General features: G+C 36.3%; 3 protein-coding genes across 8 annotated transcripts; 1 reads left to right on the top strand and 2 right to left on the bottom strand.

Annotated features, from left to right (window-relative positions):
* The first annotated feature begins 7125 nt into the window (after positions 1–7125).
* On the top strand, positions 7126–8658 carry LOC149651451 (ferric reductase 1-like). Its single transcript, XM_089847104.1, has 4 exons — positions 7126–7430; positions 7690–7866; positions 8076–8295; positions 8362–8658. Exons 1-4 carry the CDS (start codon positions 7400–7402, stop codon positions 8429–8431), a joined length of 498 nt encoding a protein of 165 aa, XP_089703230.1. The 5' UTR covers positions 7126–7399; the 3' UTR covers positions 8432–8658.
* Positions 8659–10037: 1379 nt separating this feature from the next.
* LOC149651450 (uncharacterized) lies at positions 10038–16883 on the bottom strand. Of its 2 annotated transcripts, none has more exons than XM_089848375.1 (4): positions 13988–16883; positions 13713–13919; positions 10695–10730; positions 10038–10464 (listed from the first exon to the last, which is right to left on the bottom strand). In XM_089848375.1, exons 1-4 carry the CDS (start codon positions 13995–13997, stop codon positions 10220–10222), a joined length of 498 nt encoding a protein of 165 aa, XP_089704501.1. In that variant the 5' UTR covers positions 13998–16883; the 3' UTR covers positions 10038–10219. The 2 variants fall into 2 exon arrangements, with proteins under 2 accessions (XP_089704501.1, XP_089704502.1); XM_089848376.1 differs by having other exon boundaries at positions 13728–13919.
* A 148-nt stretch (positions 16884–17031) lies between these two features.
* Positions 17032–23545, bottom strand: LOC149651449 (eukaryotic translation initiation factor 4B-like). Of its 5 annotated transcripts, none has more exons than XM_089848369.1 (11): positions 23424–23545; positions 22808–22942; positions 22536–22726; positions 21953–22121; positions 21752–21877; positions 21420–21680; positions 19133–19534; positions 18609–18976; positions 18027–18108; positions 17821–17933; positions 17032–17706 (listed from the first exon to the last, which is right to left on the bottom strand). In XM_089848369.1, the coding sequence occupies exons 1-11, from the start codon at positions 23431–23433 to the stop codon at positions 17635–17637; spliced, it is 1929 nt and encodes a 642-aa protein (XP_089704495.1). In that variant the 5' UTR covers positions 23434–23545; the 3' UTR covers positions 17032–17634. The 5 variants fall into 5 exon arrangements, with proteins under 5 accessions (XP_089704495.1, XP_089704496.1, XP_089704497.1 ...); XM_089848370.1 differs by having other exon boundaries at positions 17821–17930; XM_089848371.1 differs by having other exon boundaries at positions 18027–18099.
* Positions 23546–23653: the final 108 nt, after the last annotated feature.

Below are 23653 nucleotides of genomic sequence, written 5' to 3'. Positions count from 1 at the left end.
TTTTCCGAAAAACTTAAATTTCTAATTTCATTATCCGCTAAGCGTTCTTGACCTGAGGTCACTCTCAGTATGTTCAAAAGCTCAGGCCATTTGCCTTCCGCAGCTGAAAACGTTATAAAAAAGGTAGCCGTACCAAGCTGCCTAATCATAGCCATTAACTCTTTCTGCCTATGCTGCCAATATGAAGGCGAGGACTGCAAATTTTCTAATACTCTAAAACCATCATCCTGCTTAACAATTGAATCGAGTGCACCAGCAGACGATAAAAACCCAGCAGTGTAATTAGAGCCATCTTTTCTCTTGGTTTTTCTCATACACACTTGTATAGATTCACTTACTTTCATTGTTTCCAACTTAACAAAAGCGTAAAACAATTTTGAGACATTCTTGGCACAACGTCGATCAACATTACGAAGCTCCCACTTGGCAATATCCCCAAACCTACCTTTAACCTTAAGGTTTCTCTTCTGACCGACATAAATACTGGGGAATGACAATTCCTCAGCGTCCTCGTCATAGAGCAAAGACATTGGCGTTTGACCTTCACCAGGAGCAAACTTAACATGCATGGTGTTAGTGGGAAGGAAATCGGACAATGACACTAACAACGTGTCTTGATTCCCAACTGGTAATAAATTAACTTCGCTAGCTTCATTGACTTCATTCCACATATCATCGCTATCATTTTCGTTCGCTAAATTCACTGACCCTACTGGGTTTTCTCTTAATATATCATCCTGATTTAACTGACGGTCATTTTCGTCAACAATAAATTCAAGTTCTTCTGGAATTGGATCCAATATATCGACTCTTACAGATATTCCATGCTTAATATACAACGGTGTTTTCACCAAAACCTTAAGAGCTTCGTGCATTTTTTTAGGCCTAACAGTTTCATACAAATATGGTGTGTTATATTGCATTCTCCTCATAAACTCAATTTGAACAGTATCTGTTTCACGAGGTAACCGTGGTAACACTGACACTGTAGACTCGACATTTATAGGAACGTTGACCACGTTTCCCTTAATCCCCCTTTGTTGATCACAACCCAACCTTCTTATTTGCATAAAAGGTATTCGTGGTGAAATCATCCTTTCCTCCAAATTAGACAAATTAACTAGTTCTGACGGAACTTCAGGAAATTCAAATCCATTTTCTCTGGAAAACTTGGGGATTTCGTTCTTCTTGACAGCTTTATTACAAGCACTACATAAAAATACTTTGTCACCCAATTCACGACCGTGAATCCCAGGAACTGCCAAAAACACTCTAGACTGAACTAAGCTACCCGATGCTTTAAAAAAAAGATTTGAACACCCTTCACATGGCCACGTTGGACCTTCTTTTATGCTTTCAAAATACGTCTGCTCTATAAACACAGGATCTGTTCTTCTTTCTGCCACAGACAATCTATTCCTAGAACGTTCAGGGTTCCTAAACTCCACATTTGCACGACTGGCAGCCATACCCAACTGATTTCTAACACGTTCAGCTTCAACGTACTCTGCATCTTGGCGTTTACTAGCCATACCCAACTGATTTCTAACACGTTCAGCTTCAACGTACTCTGCATCTTGGCGTTTACTAGCCTTACTCAACTGATTTCTAACACGTTCAGCTTCAACGTACTCTGCATCTTGGCGTTTACTAGCCTTACTCAACTGATTTCTAACACGTTCAGCTTCAACGTACTCTGCATCTTGGCGTTTACTAGCCATACCCAACTGATTTCTAACACGTTCAGCTCCAACGTACTCTGCATCTTGGCGTTTACTAGCCTTACTCAACTGATTTCTAACACGTTCAGCTTCAACGTACTCTGCATCTTGGCGTTTACTAGCCTTACTCAACTGATTTCTAACACGTTCAGCTTCAACGTACTCTGCATCTTGGCGTTTACTAGCCATACCCAACTGATTTCTAACACGTTCAGCTCCAACGTACTCTGCATCTTGGCGTTTACTAGCCTTACTCAACTGATTTCTAACACGTTCAGCTTCAACGTACTCTGCATCTTGGCGTTTACTAGCCATACCCAACTGATTTCTAACACGTTCAGCTTCAACGTACTCTGCTTCTTGGCGTTTACTAGCCATACCCAACTGATTTCTAACACGTTCAGCTCCAACGTACTCTGCATCTTGGCGTTTACTAGCCTTACTCAACTGATTTCTAACACGTTCAGCTTCAACGTACTCTGCATCTTGGCGTTTACTAGCCATACCCAACTGATTTCTAACACGTTCAGCTTCAACGTACTCTGCATCTTGGCGTTTACTAGCCTTACTCAACTGATTTCTAACACGTTCAGCTTCAACGTACTCTGCATCTTGGCGTTTACTAGCCTTACTCAACTGGTCCTTTACTCGTTCGCTTGCTCTATACCACTCATCAAGCCTTTTAACTCTCTTGGTAAGTATGCCAACCTGATTTTCCCTTTCACGATAAGCCTCATTCTCCCGCTTTTTCGCCATTGATCGCGCCTCCTTCATTCTATACTCTTCATTCTGTCTCAAAATTCTCATTCTCTCTAACGGATAAACATTACCATGAGACGTAGAAGGTACTTGTTCATCGTTCGCTACCATTACAGAACTATCTGAAATATTACTAACTAAATTCATCGCTTCGTCGGCAGTAATTAACGCTACGTTTTTAGAAACTTCACTTGTACTTCCGTCTAATACATTATCCTTCATTCTACTGTGGCCAACTGGCGGCGCAATAGAACCAACAAACAAATTAGGACTAGAAATACTAGAAACCGTACCTTCAACCTTACTACCATCGTGGCCAGCTGACGGAGCAATAGAAGTAATGGGCAAACTAGTACTAGGACTAGACGTACTAGAACCTGTACATTTAACCTTAGCTTTTTTCTGAGCTGCTAAAACTCTTCTCCTTTCATTTTCTCTCTTCTTAAACTCAGGGTCTGATCTTTTTGCCCTCATCCTTTCCCGCGCTTTGCGCTTCCGCATTTCATCTTTACTCTCAACATTATCTTCCTCCATTTTACATACAAAAATCAAATACTCACAAAAAGAAGCGGCAAAAACCTGCGGGCTCTTTACAACCACTTAATTTCACTTAATCTCCAACTTCCAACAACAATAATATACCGGTAGTTTAATTGACAACCTACTAGCATAGAAATTCTGATTAAGAATGGCTCCCGTGGACTAAAAAGGTCAATTTTCAACTAGGTGGGCGTTATCTCATTAGATTTAAAAAATATCATTTTTTGTGATTTTTTTTTCGAACTGTTATCTAAACCTAGATGGTTTTCAGTCAAACAAACAAGGAGCATAAACACAATAGTGGAAGCTTCAGTCTTATTTAAAACATGTAAAACAATTATCATCTCTGCAAATAGCTTACACATGTCTTTTTTACCAATGCCTAACCGTTTGGATTTTTCTAGAGCAATCTTATCACCAAAAAAAATTTTTTGATACAAAATAAATGTTTTATATTCTTATTAAGAATAAAACAAGAGGATAAAAAAAGGTCTGTCCTCTCGTAATTTTTTAAGCTTTTATCATGATTACTCTATACAACAGTAACAAGGAGTATAAACCCATTAGTGGAAGCAGTATATTTTTTATTACGAAACAATCTCGTTTATGTTGATCCTCTCTAGACTTGGCTCAAAACGTATTACTCCTACGTACAATATTAATAGACAGGCAAGGATTCATACCATTAAAGAAGGAGCGCGATATTATCCATATTTTCATTTCATATAGGGAGCTAACAGTTCTGACCCTGAAACGTCACACCCTTCTATCTCTTACTGGAGTTTCATCCCCCCTAACGGTTGGAAACGGTATTCTACGCTCAAAAATGCCAACCAGAGGGGGGCTGGGTGACGTCAGACTATCTCTTCCCCCTATCCAGTTGTTAGCTCCCTATACAGAGAAAAAAATTATTATGTTTCTGAGAGCAGCTTCCCATTTTGGTTGTTGTTTTGAAAAATATATCACCCTTCTATTTCTTACTGGAGTTTCATCCCCCCTAACGGTTGGAAACGGTATTCTACGCGCAAAAATGCCAACCAGAGGGGGGCTGGGTGACGTCAGACTATCTCTTCCCCCTACCCAGTAGTTAGCTCCCTATTCAGAGAAAAAAATGCCAACCAGAGGGGGGCTGGGTGACGTCCGACTATCTCTTCCCCCTACCCAGTAGTTAGCTCCCTATTCAGAGAAAAAAATGCCAACCAGAGGGGGGCTGGGTGACGTCCGACTATCTCTTCCCCCTACCCAGTTGTTAGCTCCCTATACAGAGAAAAAAATTATTATGTTTCTGAGAGCAGCTTCCCATTTTGGTTGTTGTTTTGAAAAATATATCGCAATGCACGGGCCTTGATAGATATAGGAGGCAATGAATGAAATATATCACAATGCATGGGCCTTGATAGATACAGGAGGCAATGAATGAAATATATCACAATGCACGTGCCTTGATAGATATAGGAGGCAATGAAGGAAATATATCGCATGCACGGGGCCTTGTTAGATATAGGAGGCAATGATTTAATCTCTCTCTCTTTGCACGAGAGGTTTATCTTTAATATTTAAATAAATATAATTATTTTTAATTATTTTAATCTTCAATAATTAACATTAATAATAGTTAAATCGTTTAAAATAAAGTTATACCTATTATCTTCTCAAACTTTGCTAATATTGACGTTTAAAGTGAAGGGTACCCCTCTTGCCCGCTTTCTTCAAATTTTGGGGTATATATACGATTCGTTTCCATTATAATAGTAAGGAAAAAGCGCAATTGCGAAAACCTATGGTGGCGATCCCACCTTAGGGAGGCTAGACGTTTCTCGTAACCCTAGCTGATCGCCGCGTATATCCTAAAACCAAACGATGATAATGGAGTAGAAGCCAATGATACAGATTGGTGTCTATGTGGAATAGACGGAAGACTAGTGGATGGTGGTGTTAGAAGCCAGTGTACGTGCAGACTGGAGTCAATGTGGGATTGACAAAGAACAGAAAATGGTGGTGTTGGAAACCAGAAAAGCACCAAACTGGTGTTCATGTGGGATGGACGAAGACGAAACATGGTGGTGCGAGAACTCAAGGATAGAGTAGCCAACGGAGAGAAATACAATTTTCCAAATTTCTGTGAACTGTCAATGCGGTCCGGAAATTGGGAACACGTTTGCTCCGATACGCAAACTGCGAACGCGGTCACGTGGGTGTAACAACGGACAGACAGACACACAGACACACACACAGACACACAGACAGACACACAGACAGACACACACACAGACACGGCCGTTACAGAACCTCTCCTGGACTACGTCACACGGAGAGGTAAAAAAAGACAAGAGGTAAAAGGAGCAATTGTACCGTCAGTAATGCCTTGAGGCAAACGATGTATCGTGGGGTCTTGTACCTTAGCTTTATTTTCACAGGAAAAATTAGAAGCGACACCGGAATCTGTATTTCCCTATTCCCACTGATGAAACTACGTGATGTGGGCGTGTTCTCTACTATGATTGGCTTATGATGAACTCATCATCACGTCATCATAAAGATAAATTTTTCCTGAGTTTTTTTACTTATTTTTTCTCTTATACTACATAATAGATCAATTAGAAGTCGATACAATGGGCTTTCAATTTACAAATACAGTGAAACAAACGAAAATAACTGACTGGAGGTCATGACCCCAACAACAAAAACTTTTAGAGCTTGTAACTTTGAAACACAATAATGTAACGTTTTGATAGCCCTAATTATTCTCTGTGGCTTTGAGATCATATTAAACCAATTCAAAATTATTTTCAATAACCGTTGACCTAGAAACACTACCGCCACCCATTAATACACCCAGAAACTTTTAGTAATAATCTAAATTACTATCCTAATTAATAATTACCTTTAAGATGAAATTAGTATAAATAATCCTATAGTGATAAGTTCACAATCAATTTATTAATTAAAAATGAATCCCCATGCACCAACCTTACCAACTAATCCATATATTGATTATGAGGAAATAAATCCAGTAACACCCCCATGAAATTAACTTAATTAAACTTAATCTATCTTTTTCCTCCCCCCCCCATGGCCTAGACCCAATTATTTTAATTTAAACTAAACGTATATTAATATAAAAATAAATAACTCGTTATGAGAAATTAACGTTCTTAGGATCATTGAACTTTGGAATTATACCAAACACTCACTCACTCGAACTTTGTAACGAAGAAAACAGGATTTCAATGAGTTTTTGCTGCCTGCTCATCCCCGAATACCTTTAAATCTTCTTCGAAATAAATTATAAGTTACCTTAGATCAAAATATACCACAATACCGGTACTATATTTATTTATAGTGTTATATACGAGTTTTATATATATATATAAGCCTAGTAATTCTTCCTCTAGTGTACGCTTAACGAAATGTATACTGAAATATGTATATCAAAAACAAATATCATACATTCCTGAATTATTGATATTTGAAGTTTTGTATGAATTCTAATTCTAAAGATTTGTTTATTGTAAATAAACAGTGTTTTTATATTTCTATTTTATGTTTTTAACTGAAAGGTAAATATTTTTATGACTTTTCGCATAATTTTTCTAATCTATGTTGTTTAATCTTTTAGAGAAAATAGAGGAAAGAAAAGACATCATTAAATTTGAACAGGAAAATTATATTAAATCATAGAACATCTTCCGCGGAGCGTAACTATTTTATTTAAAGAATAAATTATATACGTTGGGAACTTTGATTCTTTTCCTAAGTTTAAAAACACTTAAATTTGTTTAATATTTAAAGGAATAACCATCCCATCTAATATATAATTAAATAATATTGAAATTAATAAATTTGTCTTATATACGTTGCGAACTTATTTCTTTTCCAAAACTTAAAAAAAAAAACATTGAAATTTATTTAATAATTTAAGGTATAACCATCCCATCTACTGTATAACTAAATAATATTGAAATTAATTTAATGTTTTAACGTGTCGCAACTTATTTTACCCCCATTTTTTAAAATGTTACCTTTGAACTAAAGACTCGAGGGAAAGTCGAAAAACGCGTTTTGGAAAAATATCCAATATTTAATTATTTTTATGGGTCGATTATGCTGTATCTTTAAAAATTGCCTTTCGGGTAACCTTTGTTAGTTTCAGTTATATCGTAATAAGTTGAAAAGAAAAAGCGAAAGGCATTTATTTCGTCTCACTCACGAAGTGTATGTATGTATGCTTAACTTTTAAAGGTATCCCCGTTTCGCCTAGAGCTTCGGGCAAAAAAATGGGTCAGAATCGCTCTGTGAAGCTAACCGTTAAGACGTGCCATTCCGCTTTACCAGCGTCTCTCTTATAAAGTTGAGTAAATTTGGTGCGCTTTCACGATATGAAAGGAATTCTAGAGACAGCTCTCTTGGGTAAGTTTCTAATTCTGTTGTTTCGTTTATTTAACGATAAGGGTTAATAATTCCAAGTGTAAATATGTATTCTAGTAATTTAAGTATTCTTAGTGTTATCAACGTGTAAATATGTATTCCTGAACTTTAAAAATTGGAACTGATTAGACTAGGTTTATTATAGTTGAACTGCTTTTAGTGTCAAATTAGGAGCAAACACGTTAATTAATTATTTTTGTTTAATTAATGATTTATTTGTGAATTATAATATGCTTTGCAGTGACCTTAGGGTCCCTTATAAGCGTTGTATGGGCCTTCCCACAAGGGGCCCCGACAGAAGCCTGCGAAACCCTAAGCCCAAGCAGAGGTCACGGTAAATCTACCAGATTACCCGAAGAGAGCCCATTCTTGGTTATTCAATCTACAACTAAGTACAGACCAGGCAGCAAAATTAATGGTAAAGATATTAACTTTAACCCCGGTTCAGGGTTACCAGTAATTTGTGACTCAAGCATCTTTTCGGGTATGGAACTGAATCGAACAGAATACTAAAAGCTTTCTGTTGAAATGCACATGTCACAAATGGCTGGCAACACTTGTTTTGCACACTTTTCAATATAAATTATTTTAAAATAAAATATATTAACTAGGTTTTATTCTATACAGTTAATATTTTTTCCACGAGTCCGAATGAATTTTTCCGAGGGTTTATTGTCCAGGCGCAAGACCCACAAACGGGTCAGTTCGTAGGTCAATTTGGTCCGGGTGAAGGGTTAGTTGTAATGCCCGAATGTTCATCCGTTACCCATAAAGACCCTCATCCCAAACAAGCCTCGGTTTTAGAATGGACACCCAATCCTGGCACTTCCGGTGAAGTCGCATTTAGGTAATTGTATATAAATATGAAAATACTTAAGTTTAAATGTATTAATCACTTTAATTAAATTTATAGGTCTACCATCGTTCAAAATAAAACCATGTACTACGAAAACGTACCCTCATTGGTATTCGTTCACCAATAATTATTTCAAAATCTCTCTCTCTCTTGGTGTTCTCATTAAATTTAAATATATGCAGCGTTGACGCTTGTAAAATTTAATGTAACGCGTAGAGACCTACAAGTTCTAAAAAATAAACCTGTTTATTTTTCCCTCCCCCTTTTCATGAATATTATCTTTTTATAAAAGAAATTTTGAATTTATTTTTTTACATAATATTAATATTATTATTAAACCGTTTGAAAAAGAAATGTTCAAAATCATTCTCGAGTTTGAATTAAATAATGAAGTTACCTAGTTAAGGTCATATCAAGAAGCGATATCTAGTTTACTAGGGAGAAGGTATAAATTCGCCACATTTCTAGCCATCTCCAGTCCAAACATAGGTCCGGAGTTAATCCCCGTCTCTAAATTACAACCAGCATCATCTCATTTGTTCTTTAAAACTCACGTCAGCGCAACGCGAACGACAAAAATTACGTATTTCCAACTGAGGAGAGGTTGCGAAATAGCCCGGCCTCCTTTCACGTCCCCCCTTTTATTTTGAAAGGGGGACTGGGACTATGGCTCGAGAATACTTAGGCATCTTATACCTTCTCCCTAATAAACTGGATATCCCTTCTTGGTCATATCTTTTGTGTGTCACCAAAATGTTAAATCGCCTTCCGGTAATTTTAAAGAAATTACCTGACGTTTGTTTAACTAGGGTAAGAACAAAATATGTCTATTAGTTACAACCCACTAATGGAAATAAATGTAAAAGGTAGCAACGATTAGCAGAGCTCTTACTTACTAACCTCTTTTTGAAAAAACATATTTTCAATAAAGATTGTTACACCCTTCATACCTACTTAAGCGTAGGATTATCGTGTTTTTGAAAGACTTTCGCTGTTAAAAAAATACGAGAACTGTATCTGTGGATTATCTTTTAAAGGTTTCTATTTAGCTAGTTCAATATATTATGAAACTTTATAACAAAATAACATTTTTACGCCCTATTGGACAAGGGGACCCTTAGGGTTTGTTTTTTTTCTCGATCAAGTGAACTTTTCCATCTGACTATTAAGAATTAATAGGGTCATTTGAAATTAATTATGCAATGCAAAAAGCAATTAGGTTTAACTCCCTTAGATAATGAATTATAAAATAGTGGTCGTTTCTTTCTCTCAATCGCATTCGCAACTAGATTGATTTAACCCTAATTAAGATTAAAATGGGCCTAATTTAATTGATTAACTATAGCTATGCGATTACGGGAAATTATTTACTAGGCCTAGGTAGTTGAGTGTGATATTTGGCGCAGCTAATTGAGAAGCGATATAAAATTCAACTAAATTAGCTAGGGTTAAATAAATTATTACTTTCGAGCTCCTTTCTTAAAGTAATTGTGACAGACTAACTCTATCTCATTAATAGAAGTTAATTAATGACTTACAAGCTAAGCAAAACATGAAGTTCTAATTAAAATTCAAAAAATTAATGCTTAAGATGTTCAAATTCTGTTAGATTGGAAAGTCATTTCACAAGCTGCAGAGCGTGAAATGATTTTTTAGATGCAACTAAAAGAAATAACCAGTGATCTTATGTATGTAAGTGCTAATGTAAGTAATAATATACAATTCAGGCTTATATTCTTTCATTCAAGTTGTTTGATATACAAAATTAATCTTTATTTATTTATTTATTTATTTATTCCTTTCGCAGTGTTTTTTTTTTTAATTTTTCTTTCATTAATTTACAATTAGTAAATTAATGAAAATCATTAATTCGACATAATTTAGTTGACGCCTTTAACGATAGTACAATTAATTATCATTCGTCATCATTGGCCGTGGCAACGAACTGTAACAACTTATTCATCATCCTAGCGTTATAATAAGGAGAATTTGATCCGGAGGAGGACCTCGGTCTCAGGAGGGATAAGTACCAACTAGTAAAAGGTTGTTTCTCAACATCCATTAACCTTTGGTTTTGATCTGGTACTGGTAGGGCGAAATCCGGCGTCATGGTGTCCGAGGATTCGGACTCTTCTACGCCTCCGTTACGCTTGCCGTGTCCTAATAACCATTAAGTTGGAGGGGTAATTGGTAGAGTAATTAGGGAGGGATTGATTACAAAGGGAATTACTCGGAATTTACACACGCAACTTGAGAACCCATAAAAAACCCGAGAACGTGTAGTGAATAGTCAGCCAACCATCTTTGGTTGGGAGGGAATAATTCTACCTTTTAAATGTTCTCGGTTCTTAAATGTGTTCCTAATAATATGTTCAATAAAAAAGGCTTACCGCCTAAACAACTATGACCATATTGTTGGCAAGCTCCTGTTAGCGGAATGGAGAATCAAAAGATAGAAGGTATTAGAAAATAAATTCAAACATACGCTCTATTTTTTACATCAGTCATGAATCATGAGACTCATAACACATGAAAAGGCTTAAGATTTTTAAAGTTACACGGATGAAATACTAGAAAGTTTCGACACATATGGCCAATTAACTTTGCGTTAATGATTTTCCACAGTATAATATAGAAGAGACACGGGGAATTCTCGCAAATCCACAATCATACTTTGAGATATGTGGGCGCCGAGCTAGATCCATCCACCCACATCTCTTAATTTAATATAATTTTCATTCCTACATAAGTGGAGATGAATTAATAAAGATTCCGCGTGTCACCTCTACATTTTTTTTCTTTTATTGTTTTCCATGACTTGGAAAAACTTTGAAAATTTTACGAAACACAAGTATACGAAATAATCAATAAATATTGGTATTATTTTTAGACAAGTAGAATTTCTTTTGAACAATCAAAGTCTCTCGAAGAACTTTATTTTATAAGGAACTTTTTCCCCAAAGTTTTCGGAATCTTTGAAACAACGTAAGAAGTTGATAAGAAAACTGAGATAGATAAAAAGCGAGAAAAAATAGGAAAGAATTCATTCATTTCCCCCATAAAGATCCCTAATGGAAAGTCTATGGTTTGGATGGGTACTAGTAGTTATGTCGTATTGTTTTTTTGTACGTGCCCGGAATCTGAACAAAAATAGAAGCAAGTACTCGATTGGCTTCAATTGGAATACAATTCGTTTTCGCCCACACCCACAAGTGATGGTTAAATTAACCCACGTCTAAATTGGTAAACTTCTTGACCCTAAGTTAATAAAAAATTAATTAATAATAATGAGAAAGACCCTGCATGCCTTTTCTGTCTGCCAAACGTGATTAGTAACTTAATTCGCAAAGACAACAACGGATAGCTTCGCTAACTGGCGATGGTTTTAATATTATGTATATACATAGGATATTTCATGAAATGTAAAATCAAGGATGTTTAAGCATGCGGTGGAAATAGGGTGAAATATAATAAATTAAAGCCTGAATGATTAGGAATAGTGTGGGAATGTAAGGTTAAAATATTCATGCAACTCGTAGAACAACGCGCATTTTAACTATAGTAGGTAATTAGTAATATATCGCTACCTGTTAAAGTGAGGATGAAATGTTACGTATTTTGCCTAAAAAGAAAGATCTTGGATAATAATTTTTTTAGGTGTTTCTTAGCATTTCATTCTCACTTTGCGTTTATAAACATAATTTTGTGCGTAGTTTTCTATAGGTTGTGCCAAAAAAAAGGTGCGTACAAATTTTAAGTATGACTTCATCGTACTTTGCGTGAAATAGAGGCGCAGGGAAGTATTACGTTCTAATCCACCACCCCGGATAAAGGTTAGCCCCACTGCGCAAAGAAACAGAAATTGATATAGAAGAATCCATTCTTAAAAAGGAATAAATATTCCCCAATATTTAAACGATAAACTCTACCCTTTTAAGATTGGATTAGACTATAGACACAAAGTTTACACAAAAGGGCAATTTCCTACATCACACTCTATACGTTGTTTCCTCGAAAAACGAAATATTTCACATTTAAAGCGATGAAATATAATATATTATATAAAACACACAAATTTTATATAACACACGTATAATGAATGTTTCCTTTAACATATATTGAACTAAAACAATATGTGATGAAATTTTTAAAAACAAAATGATAAGACATTTTTACCAATATTTTTATACTTGACCGTTTTTGCACGGTATATCACAGGACTTGGCCATATTTACGAAAAAATAGGCATTTTCGTAACATGGATTTATATTTAAATACACTAATCATACCTTCTTGCATTGGAATATAATTTGGCTTTTGAACTCTGCCTGTGAAAAAATTGAGATAAATTTGCAGTCATTTTTCTTAGAAAATTTTGAGACCTGTATTTATTTATTTATTTATTTTCCAAGTGAAGTTAGTTTTTAATTTATGTAATTGATATCGTAATTTCTGGTAATAATTTGACCAGATAAACAAACGGGCCATATGGATGGAAGGAAAATACGCCTCTTTCGAAGGGTGTTTCTCTCATTTCATGGATGTATTATACTATGTGTTAATTAGCTTCATTTAGGAATAAATGTATTCGACATAAACTGACATAATCCATAAAAAGAATTATATCTAAATGGGTAAAATAGATGGTAAAAGTTCATTTTTAAGGAACGAGTTGAGAGTGCGGTATTCTAGACGTTCTACACTTGAATTAGTTTAATTCAGTTAAATTTCACATTAAACTGAAGGATTTAATGGTGCGCGAGGTTTGTTTTCTTGCTGGCGCCAAACTTCAAAGATATCTTACAACTACATTAGTTCGTTCTATTTCTTAACCTATCTTATATCTTTTAGAATTAATTTAAAAATATGGGGTGTTTTCTTACATAAATTAAAGTTTGATCATACGCTCATTATTAAAATATTCATTTTCTAATTAAAACCAAAATAAACTAATAAAGCTAGGGTCGCTCGAATTTAATTACGACGGTGCTGCTATGATTCCCTACAATGTAAAAGGATCAAAACCTGTAATTTAACCCCTTCCCAAGGGATTATACTCATATTTTGGGGGATTCTACGCAAATTGGGGTTTGTATTTAAATTTCTCAACGTAGTATATAGTGACTTAATTTTGGTATATTCATAAACACCGTAATTGTTTCTATAAACATTATGAAATAAATTGTAGAACTTTTGTTAGAACTGAAATTAAGGCAAATTACGATACTATAACCAACTTTCCCTGCAACATTATTCTCCCATTACGACATCTAAACCTTATCTACTTCAGCATCGTATTTTCAATTACAAAAGTTAAAATAATAGAGAAAAGAAAAGGTTTCGGAACGAGATAATGAATGAATCAAAACTAAAGTAGTGAAAAAATTATAGAACAAAATATTTCCCACCGGAAGTCTTCTTACCACTGGCAGATCCAAATGAAATTTGAGTCGTCGCGACTATTATAACAACCAAAACAACTTGAAGGTAAGAATTCATATTTAAGTTAAAAATTTTGAAAGATTTAAACGTAGTTCTTGTAGTGGACAGTATCTCCCAGGAGTGAGATGTTACGGTACTAGACGATTTCGAACCCAATTCAGGCAAGGATATGTCTATGATAAAGACAGACCATCAAGGAACGTGGTCTTTTATACCCCCTGATTTGAACAACTCATCCTACCTCCTCCCATTGTTTTTCCTTTCTTTTTTTTTGTGTTTTACCACTCACTATATTGTCTTTTATACAGCCCTTGATCATTGAAATTAAGGCAAGGCATCCTGGGAACGTATATATATATATATAAGCTAACCCAAACCCACAAAATGGAATAACTTTTGAAAGGTAACTTTGCGCATGTCCTTTTTCTCAAAAGGGCGGGAACAGTTTTGTCTACCTTATTGGCTATTGGAAAGGATAGAGTAAGACAACAACGGTCCGAGGGGTTTAATACTATCTTCGTAATTTAGAAAGATATATCGGCATCGGCCATCGTATAATGTTTGGAGTTGGGACCTGAATTTGAACTTAAATAACAATTTGAAAAATACCTTGCTGAATATTTTAGTTCATGAAGTATCGATAATTTCGAACTATTAGACACCTCGATTGGTTAAGTATCTTTATCCATTGGGATGGAAACAATACGGAGAAAGGTAAGGGATATGTCACATCTGTGGCACGCTCTCTAACTTTCCCTCCATTAGTTCATAAGATTTGTTTGCTTACCTTATTGGCGATCGGACAAAATAGGAGGGGTCTAAGTAAATAACATTTTCCTTTTAATTTAGTAAGATATATAAATCTAATCAAAATTTCGACAAAAATATATATTGGCTAAGAAGTGATAGCGCAGTTGAAACTACAAATTCGTTCCCCAACAGTATTTACTGTTGCGAAACTACAAATTCGTTCCCCAACAGTATTTACTGTTGCTATTATTTACTATTGTTACAAGAAATCCCTCTACGCTTCTATTGTTTCAAAGAAATTGGATGAAATACATCGAACTTTTTAAACTTCAGTATAAAATCATAACTAATTTCATCCTCAGTTAATACCACAGTTAAAGGCAGGGACTATACTATTACAATGCAATATATATTCAACCCCTTACCGTCTTGTATCCTTAGGTAGAGAACGAAGGCGAACATTAAGGGGTTTGCCTCGAATTTCGAACCTAATGAGACGCTCTCCTATATCCTTAAATAAAGTTGATTACTTCAAGAAATAATTATGTTCAAATTTATAACTACGTAAGTTTAGTTTTGTAATGGAGAAATAATAACCCAGTCTAAAAATATAACATTATTTATCAGTCTCAGAAAAAAATATGTTTTGGTAGTCAATAAGAACTGTAAATATATATGGGTTTACCTAGATTGATTTGAGTGCCTTAAACATAACGGAGCCTGGTGATTCTTACCCACCACTTTTATTTAGTTCATTGTTTATGTTCTGCCTCATTGATCCTAGCGTCTCGTAAAAGATATGATCAGATCAACTGTAACTCTAAGAGTGACCTTTCAAATCAGGACAAGAAACTGGCAACAATTTCCACATGTGTATTGTATAATCCTTATAATTTGATATGGAGAAATACCTAACTAGGTATTGTATAAGTTTATAAGATATGTTCCTTCCAAAAGTATGACGCTACCTATACTTCGTAATGCTAGTCTTGCATCTCGAGCTATTTCGAGAACGAGAAGCGAGAATTGAATGGCTACACTCGGTGGTTAATTTTGCAGGACTTCATCTTCCTATTTAGTATGCATTAATAAGCCTTTGATAGCGCCTGACCAGGCGTCGCTTTACCTCGAATCTATGACCTACCTCATTCACTTCATGACAAGCTCTCAGTAACCAGTGAAAAACTTATGGCCAACAAATCTTATGAACTTATGTTATCGTTATAACTTTGACAAGATGGCGGACGTTTTCACAAGAATAGGACGCCCTAGATATTTGAGGGTCAAGAGTGAGCATTGACTGGTATGTGACCACTGACCAGTCCACCAAAAAAATTTGGATGGTCTGTATTGCTTGAAGTCACATCTTAATTTACACGTCTTTTGTTGTCCACATACCCATCAATGTTCCTTCCGTTTTAAGAAAATAAGGTGCTCAACACACCAAGCTCTATTTGACCCCTGACCTTCAACAAGGGTCTATAGGTAGCTAATAGTTCTGACCCTGAAACGTCACACCCTTCTATCTCTTACTGGAGTTTCATCCCCCCCCCCTAACAGTTGGAAACAGTATTCTACGTGCAAAAATGCCTACCAGAGAGGGGCTGCGTGACGTCAGACTATCTCTTCCCTCTAGCCAGTTGTTAGCTCCCTATTCCTAGTGTGTCTTCTAACAATGGTGGCGCCTTACCTATAGTTATCAGTTGAAAGGGGGAAACGTCACAGTTGGGCCTGCCAATAAACGGAGCCGGTTTTCACCCTCCCTCCGTGCGGGCCGCTGAAGAACTCTTATGCTAAATTTCCCGCACAATATGGGGCCTAGGCGGGGACTAGAGAAACCCCGCCTCAAATCTCTCCTCCCCCCCCCCCCCCGATTGAAATAGCTCTATTGTACGAAGTGTTTCGGAACTTTGAAGAACATGAAGGATTTCAAAAAAAATTATACTGGTATTTAAATTTTTATTTCTACCGCAACTTAGACGAGGAAAAATGGGGTGATATAATTATAACAAAAAAAAAATGTAATTATTAATTTTGTTGTTGTTGTTATACTTTACATAATAATTATGTTAATTTTATGCAATATTTTTTTTTTGCAACAAGATGTATTTCGCCACTGAAAAAACGGTTTTATATGTATGTAATTATTTACAGGTTCACTTTACAATAGTAATTTGCTTTTTTTTTTGCGCCAAGTTTGAAGAGTTACTTTTACAATTAAATAAAAAAAACAACCGGGGAAAACAAAAATAAATGGCTATTTATTTATTTTATTTTATTTTATTATTTTTATGTTAATTTTTTTTTAGTTAATAAGACCGTTTTTGGAGGCGTAGAAACATTTATTTTAATAATGCAGTTAAAAACCTAATTAAGAAGTATGTTTTGTTAGTTAAATTTGAAAGCACCACCTTAATTATAAATTACGTACTAAATAATTAAACCCAATATAAAGACAAACAAACAAACAAACGGAAACGTTAGTTGTCGTTTCTTCCGAAGCTGCTAAATTAATTAATTAATTAATTAAAATAATTGGACACCACTTCCCATTGTTTTTATTCAATCATACTACGCGGTTATTAAAAAAACGAACCAGTTTTAAACGTACTTACAAAAATATTACTTAAAAAAACAGAAATTTCCTGAAAACATCGGAGGAAACATGATTTGATTTTCTTGAATTTCAACGATGATTTTTATATATAAAACTGAAGGATTTATTTTTTTATCAGAAAACGGTTAATCATGTAAAGTAAAACTATCTTAGTTTTTAGTTTTATATGTATAAATTCAATTGGAAGGGATTATAGTAAGATACTCAAAAAATATCATAAAAAATTTTCTTTTTATAGAAGCAAGTACGTGTGGGTTTGTTTGAAGAGCGAGAATTTCGAAAATTAAAACAAAAAAAAAAAATATTTCATAATAAACAAAATTTGGCGAGAAAATTGAAATTGTAATCGTTGTGATGTGGTAAATTTTTGTCTTGGGGTTTTTTTTTTTTTTTTTGAGGGGAAAAATCTCCGAGTAAGCAGTAGAGGTCTTTTATCAAATTTTTCTAATTTTTTTGTTTAAATTTTATATTTTTTTTCATTTTTTTTATATAATCAAATTTTTTTTTAACTGGATAATAAACTAATCCGATGCGCTTCCCGCGTCTTCATCTCCAGCGGAAAGATGGGCAAAAACATTAGGCGAAACGTAACTCTGCATCGAAGAAACAAATCCCACCCCATTTAAGTGATTGTATGGTACAAAGCATCGAAGCAACAACGGCAATAATTTCTTAGGGGATTTTTTTTTTTTTTTTCAAAATATTACCTTAGGTTCACTATCAGCAATTTTAGGTGGAACACTGGGACGCTCTTTGACATCGCCATTAGCCCTGCTATCTCTATAATTTTTCTTGCGATTGCCATCGTAATCTGGGTCTGCTATAAAATTGAGTGAAATTCCCCCTTCAGATTGTAATAAGACTTAACCTTAAGGCCAAGGGGGGGGGTTTAAGTTAAGTTAAGGAATCGTACCACTTTGACGTCCGCTAGGAGGACGGTGATCTCTTTCGCGATCACTACCAGAGTTCCCAGAACTGTTATGGCGCTGAAGACCCTAGGAAACGGGGGAATAATGTAGAGGTGGTACTAATTGTTTCATCTTAAAGGCCGACTTCCAGGGAAAAGGGTTCTAGCGAACTGAAAACCGAGCATCGAGACTAACAATGAAACGACCGTGCTGATTTTCGAAGCACCGCTGGGTCAAAAGATGGAAGGGTTCTCGCTAACTGAAAGCCGTGCAATGTGGTTCTAGCGAACTGAAGATGAACAATAGAAATCCCTTTAAATTTATTTCCTCTCGAATTTTTGCTTTCCCCTGAAGGTAATTCTCTATTGCGTATCTTAAGTTCGCTAGAACCACATTGCACCGCTTTCAGTTAGCTAGAACCCTTCCATCTTTTACCCGAGAGGGGATTCGAAAATCGGCACGGTTATACTCTATTGTTAGACTCGATGCTCGGTTTTCAGTTCGCTAGAACTCTTTTCGATGGAAGTCGGCCTTTAAAAGGTTGCTACGAATTGCGCAATCTATGTTGGGATAAAACAAGGTCGTACCATTTTTCCTGAGGATGGTTTAGGAGGAGGTCCATCATCCTCGGAACAACTACTTCTGTAATTTCTGCCTCCCGATTCGGAAGATTGTCTGGATCTTCCGGATTCGGAAGCGGGACCTCTTCTGGGTCCATCATCTTTACGTTCCCTTTCCTTTTCTAGGGCGTAAGCCTTTTCCTCCCGTTCCTTAGCCAAACGCTTTTCAATTTCCCTTTCTTTCGCGGCTGTATCAACGGGTTTCGCGCCCCCAAATATGGCTGACGTTGACGTGGTCTTAGCAGCCACGCTGGGAGCGGAATCTTGGATGGGCTTAGATCGAGGTTGCAATTGCAGCTTTGGCCTTTCTTTTGGCTCGCTAGGCGCATTGTACGCTGCAAAAATTCGCCCCCAATATTAATTAATTCGCAAATCGACTTTAAAACCTAATTTAAATAAGAGGCCCATAAAGTCAGTTTAGTGGCTTCATGGGCTTCAAATTTAAATTAGGTAACTAAAGCGACATAATGATTTTTTGCGCGAACGCTCACTTCTTTCGCTACTCTTGTTAAAGCTCCCGCCACCTGCACCAGCAGCACCCGCGGCGGCACTTCCTTCTCTTTCGAAATTACCTCTTCGTTCGCGATAATCTTCACCACCTCGGCTGTCACGCGAGTAATCATCACCGCCCCTTCTATTATAGTCGCGCGAATCGCGTCTAAAATTGTTAAAGTCGTCACCGCCGCGATAACTGTCCCTTCCCCCGCCGCCACCACCACCGCGACTACGTCCGTAATCATCTTGTCTTTCGTAACCACCGCCGTCTCCGCGCCTGTCTCTTCCACCTCCAAAATTATTAAAGTCATTGCGTTCACCGGTGCCACCTTCGTGAAAACTACTTCCAAAGTCTCTTCTACCACCACCACCGCCACCACCACCTCGACGGTCAAAGCCTAAAGGGACAAAGGGAACACGTGGTGTTTTTTTTTTTTCTTTTTGCATATTTGTGTAACAGCCATCCATAAATGGGGTGAATGAAAAGCGCCTTCAGGGTTCAATTAAGATTTGGACTAAATATTTCCAGGACAAGTACAATTACTCTTCTCCTGGTAGTATCAACCAGGTGTTAAGTATTTGTATCATTTTCAATGTTATAGGCCTACCAAAGAGTTTTACACTAACTACATTAAGGGCAAGTCTAATTTAAAATGCACTTTTTAAAGGGGCTGTTTGGAGTGACTATGGGACAAACGATGATCGTAGAGGGTGGGTAAAAAAGCAGAGGCAGGGTTCATACAACTTTTGGAAAACAAATTTCCCTGAGATTTCCAGTTTTTTCCCCATATACTTCCCTGAGTTTTCCAGGTTTTTCCCGTATATGGAGTATCCTATGGAGCAAATGTTAACGAAGGAGGGGGGGGGCAAATATGACTATTACATAATCAAAGGACATCCCCGTATCTCTAATATAACCACAATTATGAGCCTCCAAAGTTTAGTGTAATGTTAATCCTATGGAGGGTTGTATGTTTATGAACATTTTGCTTAATTACTCGGCCCCTGTTTGACGCAAATTTCCCTGAAAGTTACTAATAATTCGAAATTTCCCTGAGGCTTTTGTCAATTCTTTATTTCCCTGATTTTTCCAGGTTTGTATGAACCCTGAGAAGGGGTCGGGCAGCCCCTTTAAATCGTTTTAATACCGAAAGTTTCCATTAAAATCAGTTATTTTTGAAATGATTTCAAAAAAAAAAGTTCACCACAAAAATTGATTGTGATGATTCGAAATTCCCGGGAATTATTATTGAGGCAAAATGGGAAAGAAAATATGTAAGAGGTTGGATCGCTCATGGCAACTTGGCAAGTCGGCGCCCTTCAAACTAGGCTTAACAATAAAATATGTATAAGACTAAGATTGCCCCTAAGCCTTAGTTCTGTATACTTTTCACCTTCTACATAAACAGTGAACTAACATCAACTTCCTGGATGGATTGGTAAGGCGAAATTTTGAAGAATTTGTCGAGGGGGTAGACACTTGAGAACTCAGGTGTACAGTACAATATGTCTTGAACTCAATGTACTGTCAAAGCTGAACTCTGAGTTCCGAAGGCTTTGAACTCAATGCACTGTCAAAGCTGAACTCTTGAGTTCCGAAGGATTTGAACTCAATGCACTGTCAAAGCTGAACTCTGAGTTCCGAAGGCTTTGAACTCAATGCACTGTCAAAGCTGAACTCTTTTGAACTCAGGTGTACACAGAGATCCAAAGTGTCTACCCCTCGGAATTTGTTTGTAGGTGACAAAATTGAAAATATTTATGCACAGTTTTCAGACTAGGAAGACTGATACCATTTACACCAGGAGCCCGGGTTACTTGTAGGACAAAGTGCAGAACTTACCAAGTACCCTGGACTCCTGGTGTAAATGGTAGCAATCCTCCTAAGGGTTTGGGATTGGTATAGCTGACGTTTTGTAAAGTAAAATTTTTAAATTATTATTGTAATTAAAGGTAGTAACTAAGTAATAGATGCTTAATTTAGTGTTCAAAACCTCAGCATTTAAATAAGACTTGCCCACATTAATAAAACTCATGGGTTTTCATTTTCATTTTCATGACCTTATGTTTTCATTAAGTTTCAATAATAATAAATGTTCATGACCCTATTCCTTCCTTATGTTGCTCTCAAATAAATATTTCATTGGAGTAAACTTTGAACTCAATTCCCCCCAAAAATATTAAATAAATCTTTAAACATTTCTCCATGTCTCAGTATGAACCCTGCAAGCATGATGATACTTATATGTTTTAAAAGATGAAAGAAACCCAAATACTACGTACCACTTCCTCCACCTCCTGCTCCTCCTCTTGGTTGGTTTCTGTCATAATTATCAAATCCCCCTCCCGATCGCTCCCCACCACCACCAAATCTTCCCCCTCCTCCTCTTTCAAAACCCCCACCCCCTCCAGTTCCTCTGTCAAAGTCCCGATCACTGCTATAAGCTCTATCATTCCTTTCAAATCTAGAGGATGAGTCCCTGTCGTAACTGGGACGACCTCTGTAAGGTTCATTATCAAAACCTCGACTGGGAGGTTTAGCTTCTGCAAATAATTTAAATTTAATCAGAATAATATTTCATTTAACCCCCGACGTTTCTGATGAAAATTTTTACCGTAACGGTCATTTCTATATGGAGCTGGTTGAGAGGATGATTCTTCTTTAGGAGCTGTTCTCCAATCCCCGGCAGTTCGATCAACTCTATCATCTCCACCACTTCCACCTCCTCTTTCATTTTCAACTACAGTTAAACATTATTATTTAACAGTTAAGTTATTACTGCCAAATTTGATCGTCAGCGTTGATCAAATCTCACCATGCTCCGTGGCCAAGCTAACTTTAATCGATCTGTTTTTCAAATTTTCATTATTCAAAGAAAGAGCCTCAATAAGGGATTGGCGATCGGGGAATTCCGCGTAACCGAAGCCTCTCATTCTTCCACATTTTCCAGCTTCTCTGGGTATACGTACGGAAGTAATATCCAGCTATTAAGTTTGAAATATTTTTAAGACTTTGGATCGAGGTTTTTAGGGGCATGGATTAACTAACGCTAGGGATTGTTCACTAACTGGGTTTCCCATGTAATTCTATCGCCAACTACATGTTCCGAATTATTCCTTGATTCCCCTCTTCATTCCCCCAATTTATTGGACCAAAACGGATGTAGATATAGCGCCATCTCTCGGCAAAATAAATCGTTTTGCCCAATTTAGGCAGTATTTCAATTTTGACGTCATAGACCACGTGATATTTGGTCCAATTTTCTTATAACTTCCTGTTAGGGATAGTAGCTGCTGCTAGGGGGCGTTTGGAACATGCATGCGTTATCTTTTTGGGGGAACGAACTATCCCTAGCGTTAGTTAATCCATGTTAGGGGAATATATGCTTCCAATCGTACATTCATTTTCTTGAAAAATTTTATAATGTCATCTTCATTAACTTCGTATGGTAAATTTCCAACATATGCTGTAAAAGGGGGGGTTGTTGGTATCTTATCCATGTCAACATCTGGTCCACGAGCGGCTTTGGGAGCTGTAGGCAGCATAACTTTGTCCAATTTTTTAACATCAGATTGCAATGTGAAGCGATCTTTTGTTGTAGGAATTAGGGTTAATCATAATGGAATGGGTATGAATTTAATTTAAAAGACATTATAGAAATTTCGCTTGCCATCGATAGATTCATTTTCCATAGTTTCAGCCCAGTCAACATGACGGGTAACAAATCCAGGGGCAGCTTCCTGATCTTCATTTAAAAATGCATTCAGTGCCACAGTTTTTCCTTTAGCACGTCTCTTGCCTTTCGCTACATGATAACATAACGACATGTGATGTTTATTGAAAAGGGCTAAAATAGTATACTAGGCCTAACATGTGAGGCACTTCATAGTATACAAAAGTAGGCTTAGATATTAATACATCTAATTATCGAATTTTAGTCATTCTCCCCCATATTAACGCGTTTAGATTGAAGACGAAATTATGGAGATAAATTAATTTCAAGGTCAATTTATAACTTTTAGTATTAAGATCAGATCGCAATCTCTTATAGCAAAATTTGTTCGGTACACGTTACAATTTTGTTAATAATCAGCCTTCCTGGAAATTATAGGCCAAGGCTTAGCTACATGCGGCGTGATCACCGACACAGTGGGTTTAAAACGATATAAATAATAAAGAAGGCTCACGGATAAGTTCATAAATACTAACGTTTACTCATGATTCGATTACTAAGAATAATAACTAAACTAATCCGAGATTAAATCCATACAAAAATGAACACTTACCAGCCGACATTTTGTTGCTTTGGATTAAAAACAGAATCGCAAAATTTTCCCACGTTCTTAGCGCTTTCTATTGGTAAGTTAGTTCATTGCTGGTTTGGGATTTTCTCAATCGAAAATTTTTCTCACGTTTTTAACGCTATCTATTGGTTCCCTACCCAAGCTTATTTTCCCGGCAAAAAATATTCTGAAACCCCGCGTATTTTAAACCAGTAAAAACAATGTACAATCAG

The sequence above is a fragment of the Phalangium opilio genome, unplaced genomic scaffold (assembly GCF_054372755.1).
Source record: "Phalangium opilio isolate 3A_F unplaced genomic scaffold, DU_Popi_V2 ptg000082l_1, whole genome shotgun sequence".
NCBI classification, from domain to species: domain Eukaryota; kingdom Metazoa; phylum Arthropoda; class Arachnida; order Opiliones; family Phalangiidae; genus Phalangium; species Phalangium opilio.
The sequence above is the reverse complement of the archived record's forward strand: the minus strand, read 5'-3'. Positions and strand labels throughout refer to the sequence as shown.

Bases quoted from the DNA above. Each gene is read 5' to 3' on its own strand.
- LOC149651449 (XM_089848369.1), bottom strand. The intron at 19,535-21,419 runs GTACGTAGTATT...TTGTCCCTTTAG, and splicing joins AGCAGGAGGTGGAGGAAGTG to GCTTTGACCGTCGAGGTGGT. The intron at 18,977-19,132 runs GTGAGCGTTCGC...GAATTTTTGCAG, and splicing joins TAACAAGAGTAGCGAAAGAA to CGTACAATGCGCCTAGCGAG.
- LOC149651450 (XM_089848375.1), bottom strand. The intron at 10,731-13,712 runs GTGGGAAATATT...TTCCGCTAACAG, and splicing joins CAGTGGTAAGAAGACTTCCG to GAGCTTGCCAACAATATGGT. The intron at 10,465-10,694 runs GTAAGCCTTTTT...AATGGTTATTAG, and splicing joins TGGTCATAGTTGTTTAGGCG to GACACGGCAAGCGTAACGGA.
- LOC149651451 (XM_089847104.1), top strand. From the start codon at position 7,400: ATGAAAGGAATTCTAGAGACAGCTCTCTTGG. The intron at 7,867-8,075 runs GTAAAGATATTA...TATTCTATACAG, and splicing joins ACCAGGCAGCAAAATTAATG to TTAATATTTTTTCCACGAGT. The intron at 8,296-8,361 runs GTAATTGTATAT...TTAAATTTATAG, and splicing joins TCCGGTGAAGTCGCATTTAG to GTCTACCATCGTTCAAAATA.